The 6,607-nt window shown below is 40.2% G+C and overlaps 1 protein-coding gene across 1 annotated transcript; it reads right to left on the bottom strand.

Annotated features, from left to right (window-relative positions):
- LOC121021143 (olfactory receptor 56A3) lies at window positions 1-948 on the bottom strand. Its single transcript, XM_040461364.1, has one exon. It carries the CDS (start codon window positions 940-942, stop codon window positions 1-3), a length of 942 nt encoding a protein of 313 aa, XP_040317298.1. The 5' UTR covers window positions 943-948.
- Between the last annotated feature and the right edge of the window lie 5,659 nt (window positions 949-6,607).

Raw genomic sequence — 6,607 nt, forward strand, 5'->3', positions numbered from 1 at the left:
TTACCACCCTTTCTTCAATAATCTCTGGATTCCTTGCTTGATCTCTTGGGTTTGCACTCCATAAACTATAGGGTTGAGGGCTGCAGGGATGACATGGTGGAGGACGTTGAGCAAGACTGGAACATCAGGGGAGACCTTCTTCTTCACCACATGAGTGAGCACGAAGACCAGAAGGATGGTGCTGAAGAAGAGGATAAGGATGAAGTGGGAGCCACATGTGCTCAGGGCCTTGGCCACAGCACCCTCTGCCTTGAGTCTCAGCACCGCTCGCAGTATGAGGGTGTAGGAGAGGAAGATGAGGATGAGGTCGGATCCTAGCAGTGTCCAGCCTCCAGCAAACTGGAGGAGGCGATTGATGGTGACATCATCACAGGAGAGCCTGGAGACAGACATATTGGCACAGATGCAATTCTCAATGACATTTCTCTCACAGTAATGGAGCCGGGCAGAGAGGATGGGAATGGGCACAGTAAGAAGTGCATTCCTGGCCAAAATAAAGACAGCAGCCTTGACTACAAATTGGTCAGTGATGATGGATGGGTACCTCAGTGGTTGGCAGATGGCTACATAGCGGTCATAGGCCATGACCATGAATGTGCAGGACTCCATGGCAAAGAAGCAATTCATGATGTACATCTGGAGGAAGCAGGCATGGAAACTGATGGACTTGAGGTCAAACCAGAAGATGGCCAGGACCTTGGGGATGACAGTGAGGCAGACAACAATGTCCAGCAGGGAGACAATACTGAGCAGGTAGTACATGGGCTGGTGTAGAGAGACCTCCAGCCAGATGGTGATTAGGAGAATAACGTTAGCCCCCATGGCCAGGAGGAATAGGAGGCTGAGGGGCAGGGACAGCCAGAGCTGCCAGCTGGGGGACCTGACAAAACAATTCAGGAGAAAGTCTGAAACGCTAGTGGAGTCATTTCCATGAGTTGTCATCTTGTGGATTCTGTTTCTACAGATTTTCTTTGATGATCTAAAAAATTAGGATCAAAATTAACCTCTGACTGTGGTTAAAATGAAAGAAAAAAATTCGACTTCATTGGATGTAACTTATGGCTCCAGCAGGTTATTTTGCCTTAACTGGGGATTTTGTGTTACATACAGAAAAAGAAATTCATTTAAATCTTCAGCAAATTTTGTTTCTCCTCATTTCCTGAATATTTCTAATTTCTTAATGAAACAATCTTATAAAATCGAATTAGTAATTTCAGTTAGCTAGGAGCAGCATCTTTACTTTTGAACATTGTGATAAAATAGACCCCCTGATTTCAGCAATGTGAAGGTGGTGAGATTGGTCTTCAGTAATTCCTCTCTCAATCCCTCTACCCAGTTGCCTAGATAATGTCCCCAATTTCCACAGCAGGTACTGCTCAGTGTTGTCACTCCTTTCTTTCTGTGTGCTTTTTATTTACCCTTTATATACAGGAGACACAAAGATTATCTTTGTTCTCAAGGAAGTGACAATCCACTGGGGGTGATAAGGTTAGATAAATATAAAGACAATGGTAAGAATCATGACAGAGCAGTATGCAGAATATTTTGGGAGCGGGTCGGTGAAGATGAACTTCATTCACATGAAAGTGAAGTGTTCCCGGGACTCCTTGCCTGCTGACTTTTAAAAGCAAGTCCAAAGAAAGCCATGAAAAAGAGTTGCCTGTTGCAGTGAGAGATGCCTGCAACATGTTTGAGATCAGCATATCTGGAGTCTTAAAAATCATGCTGTGTAGGGTCCCTAGATTTGTCCACCTGGTACTGGTGTTCTGTTCAGATGTCATCCCATGTGTGGAAATTACTCTGGTTCCTCAGTATTTAAACTTAACTGTTTTGCATTTGTTTAGCTAGCAAGAAAATAAAAATGTCTGCAGTGTATTCAATGGATTATCAATACTTACTAGGCACTGTGTTAATATATATTTGGAGCATTATCTCACTTGAGATTAAAACAACTATGTGAGGTATGTCTTTCCTGACTTTACAAATGAGGTGAAGAAAGGTTGAGAAAATCCCAAGATCACTTACAATAATACTCAGTCTAGATGCAAAGTTCTATTTCATTTAAAACCCAATTTTTAGCCATCTATACTGTACTACTTCTAATCAGCAAAGGAACATTGGTTAGATAGTCTGTCAGAATTCCTGAGCCGTATAATGCCATGATATTGTGTTTGGTTCTTCAATCTCTGTAAAAAGAAACCTATCCCCCTAGGGTAACAACAATTTTTGAAAGTTGATTACCATAGTAGAGAGGCATTTTTGGAATGGAGGCTGAGTTGATAAGAAAGGATTTTTAATAGAAGTATGAACCAAGAACTGAAACTAGTTTTCAATGATCAGAAGCCATTGGATGTAGCTGTTAAAATGACACATTTGTTTTCATCTGTGTATGTCCTTGCTCCCACACTTCCCATCCTGATCACTTTGTTTTTTGTTAGACCTCAACCCTTCTTACCAATGGCCCTGAGAATTGCTGGGTCAGAGAAAGGTAGTAGGAATTACCCTCGGCTTCCCCAACTCCTCTTCATTCCTTTTGATGTTCTGCTTCAAAACCAAGGGAGTGCTGTCCTATTAGTGTCTGCCAGGAACTGTGTGTCTGTCTGTCTTGGGAAGCAAAAGTAATTTCAAAACAAGCTCCCACTCCTTTTCCTGTTTTTAAGGACAGCATATGTTAACAATGATGTGGTAAATTTCAGAGTGGTTTGAAAGTTGTCTCATCTGTGTATTGAGACACTATATACAAGGCAGACTTGCTGTTATACCAGCTAATTTTATCCCAGCACATGCAAATTTCAGTGTCAAATTCTGACACTACTTCCTCCTGTCAGGATTTGTCTTTTGCACTTAATTTTTTGTTCCAGCTTCTCCTCTGCTCACATCTTATGTAGTAACATTATAGCACTATAATTCTTAGCTCGGCCTCAAATCTCACCGTAGTTAAACTGGATGTAGGATCCCTGCTTGATTTCTAGAGGATCCAGCCACATGGAAGCACCTCTGCTGCAGGAAAAGAGGATCCATAAGGAAACCTAGAAGAAGCAGATTTTTTTTTCTGAGCAGTCTTGGAAAGCTTATTTCCAGCACTAAGATAGAATTCCTGGAGAGCACAAAGGAATAATTTTCCATCTTATTTTTAAGTCTTTTTTTTTTTCTATTTTTCTCCTTTCTCTTTTTTTTTCAACCAATAATTTATTCAACAAGCAATGAGTATCTACTCAGCTCTAGGGCTAAAGTACTTGGATATACATATATATTTTTCTTTTCCTTTTTCAATCTTCCTCTGCAATGAGAGACTCTCTGTGGCAACAGTAAGACTGAGGCCCCAAAGCTAGTTACCTCTTGCTTCCATCAGGGACAGGCTGAGGAAGCCAGTTGAAGCTGGAGACCAGTGCAGGGAATTAACTCAGGCTCTTTCCCCAGTCTCCAGGATGGAACTATGTTATGACACCCTGGAAACACAGACTTGGAGTTTTGGAGGGGATGAAAAGGATTGCCTAGCCTCATGGTATTTGGATAAATTTGTGAAATATTCCCACCAGTATATCTTTCAAATTTAGACTGGATCCAGAGACAGAAAGAAAAGCATCCCCCTGCTCCCCGCCCCGGAAGCTTTTTCTAGTATTAGCATTTCAGCTTTTAGAATATATTGAATTAAGTTATTCTCCCTCTCTTCACTCTTATATGCATCTTTGTTTTCTGATCTTTGTCATGACATAGAGTGAGTTTATTTCTCCCCCTGATGAATCAAGTATATATACACAGATTTTCTCTTGTGTGGCCTCTAGATTTCCAGACTTCAGACTGAAAAATCAATTCATTTTTTGGGGTGCCTGGGTGGCTTAGTCTGTTGACAGTCCGACTTCGACCTAGGTCATGATCTCACAGCTTGTGAGTTCGAGCCCCATGTCGGGCTCTGTGCTGACAGCTCAGAGCCTGGAGCCTGCTTCTGCTTCTGTGTCTCCCTCTCTCTCTGCCCCTAACCCACTCTCATTCTCTCTCTGTCTCTCTCAAAAATAAATAAACTGAGGGTTGATGGGGGGTGGGAGGGAGGAGAGGGTGGGTGATGGGTATTGAGGAGGGCACCTTTTGGGATGAGCACTGGGTGTTGTATGGAAACCAATTTGACAATAAATTTCATATATAAAAAAAAATAAACATTAAAAAAAAATCTATTCATTTTACAGCTATCCTAAGACATTGATTAATTTTCCACAGATAAGCGTCAGTTTAACTATATCCCTGGTACATGCAACCCCCAGATGTGGTCAAGGCAATTAAGAAGGATCCTTTTGTTACACAGGACACAGGCTCTACTACCTCTGTTTAGACCACTCAAGCACCCTTGACTCAGGAAACAACAGGGATACACATCTGGACTGAAGAAATAAGGCTCCTGCCTTCTGGCAAATCTTGGTGTCTTTGCCCTGCATGTCCCTCTCTGGGATTTCCCTCACAGACTCACTTTCAGAGGATGCTACAGCATGGGTTCTGGCTCCATTGGTATTGGAAATCTGAACAGTAAAGCTGAGACTCTTATAACCTCAGTGGCCTTAGGGATGCTGCCTTGGGGGAACCTGTCCATTCCTGTTCCCTTGAGAGGGAGATGGAAATCAAGAATATCAATCTCATGAGGCCCTTCTAGAACAGATAGGCATATAGTTAAGGAAGAGAATGGTTATCTCTACCTGAGAAAAAGAGCCTTTGGGAGACCAGCCCTATGAGGCACTATATTGTTTATATGCCTGAGGTGGGTTATTTCTCTGCATGTCAAAGACTTACATATACACCTGTGCATTCATTCGTGTACATATATGCTATCATCTCCCTCCAAGGATGCACTAACTTTGTCTACACATTCTGTGGATTCCAGGCACATGCTCAGTGAAGGACTGGTATTGCCTGTCCATGTTGTTGAATGGTTAGATAATCACTTATGGTGACTTTAGCCATGACATTATAATGATAAAAGCGAAATGAACAACAATTTTACCTATTGAGAAATGAAACGCATTTTCCAGAGATGATACCCATGTGAAAGTATTTTTGTTACAATGAAACCTTACAAAATGTAATTTGATTTTAACTTAATAATTGTTGTGAAACATGAAGTCTTCCTTTATTTTCCTTTGGGGACTTTGGTGCCCTGAATTGAGATAGCCACACTTTTCACATTATTATATACTAATATCATGCCCTTCATATAGCTTTATGCTAATGCTTTTATTTATTAATATTAATAATAAAATCATTTATTATCAATGTGCTTGAACTCGTGAATTGTGAGATCATGACCTGCGCTGAAATCAAGAGTCGGATGATTGACTGAGCCACCCAGGCTCCCTGCTTAGTGTTTTTTAAATAAAGTTTTTAGTCATTCTGGTTTTCCTTTCTCTGAATTATCTACTTATACTTTTTACTCATTTTTGCTCTTCTTTTTTCTTGATAACGTACATAATTTTATATTAAAAATTTTAAGTTTTAGAACATTTAATTCTTGTTTTAGACATTACTAACATCCTCTCCTAATCTGTCACACATTTGTCTATTTTTGAACATGATGTACTTTTTTATTTCAATTTTTATTTAAGTTCTAGTTAGTTAATATATATGGTAAAATTGATTTTAGGTGTAGAATTTAGTGATTCATCACTTACATATAACACCCAGGGCTCATCACAACAAATGCCCTCCTTAATACCCATTGTCCATCTCCCATCCACTTTTGCCCATCAACCCCAATGTATAGAGAACATTGTCCTTTGTTCTCTGTAGTGAAGAGTTGCTTATGGTTTGCATCCTTCTCTTTCTCTTTTTTTTTCCATTTCTCTATGTTCCTCTGGTTTGTTTCTTAAATTCCACACATGATCAAAATCATATGTTTGTCTTTCTCTGACTTATTTCCTAGCTCCATCCATGTCATTGCAAATGGCAAGATTTCATTCTTCTTTTTTATTTTAATTTTTATTTATTTATTTTGAGAGAGAGAAGGAAAGAGAGTGGGGAGGGGTAAAGAGAGAGGGGCGGATAGAGAATCCCAAGCAGGCTCCATGCTTACAGCATGGAGCCCAATGTGGCGTTCAATCTCATGAACCATGAGATCATGACCTGAACTAAAATCAAGAGCCATACACTTAACTGACTGAGCCACCCAGGTGCCCCAAGGTTTCATTCTTTTTTGATGGCTGAGTAATATTCCATTGTATATACCTATGTCTATATTATCTATATCGTCTATATCTATATCTGTATCTCTACAATCTCTATCTATCTATCATCATCATCATCATCATCTATCTACATGTATCTATCTATACCACATATTTTTCCATTTATCAGTCAATGGACATTTGGGCTCTTTCTATAATTTGGCTGTTGCTGATAATGCTGCTGTAAACATCAGGGTGCATGTGCCCCTTCAAATCAGTATTTTTGTGTCATTTGAGTAAATACCTAGTAGTGCAATTGCTGGGTCATAGGGTAGTTCTATCTTTAACTTTCTGAGGAATCTTCACACTGTTTTTCAGAGTGGCTGCACCAGTTTGCATTCCCACCAATAGTGTAAGAGGGTTCCCCTTTCTCCACATCCTCACCAACATCTGTTGTTTCC

The sequence above is a fragment of the Herpailurus yagouaroundi genome, unplaced genomic scaffold (genome assembly GCF_014898765.1).
Source record: "Herpailurus yagouaroundi ecotype Mexico unplaced genomic scaffold, PumYag 255, whole genome shotgun sequence".
Lineage (NCBI taxonomy): Eukaryota > Metazoa > Chordata > Mammalia > Carnivora > Felidae > Herpailurus > Herpailurus yagouaroundi.

What these genes read in the sequence shown, in the direction of transcription:
- LOC121021143 (XM_040461364.1), bottom strand. Translation starts at nt 942, where the DNA reads ATGACAACTCATGGAAATGACTCCACTAGCGTTTCAGACTTTCTCCTG.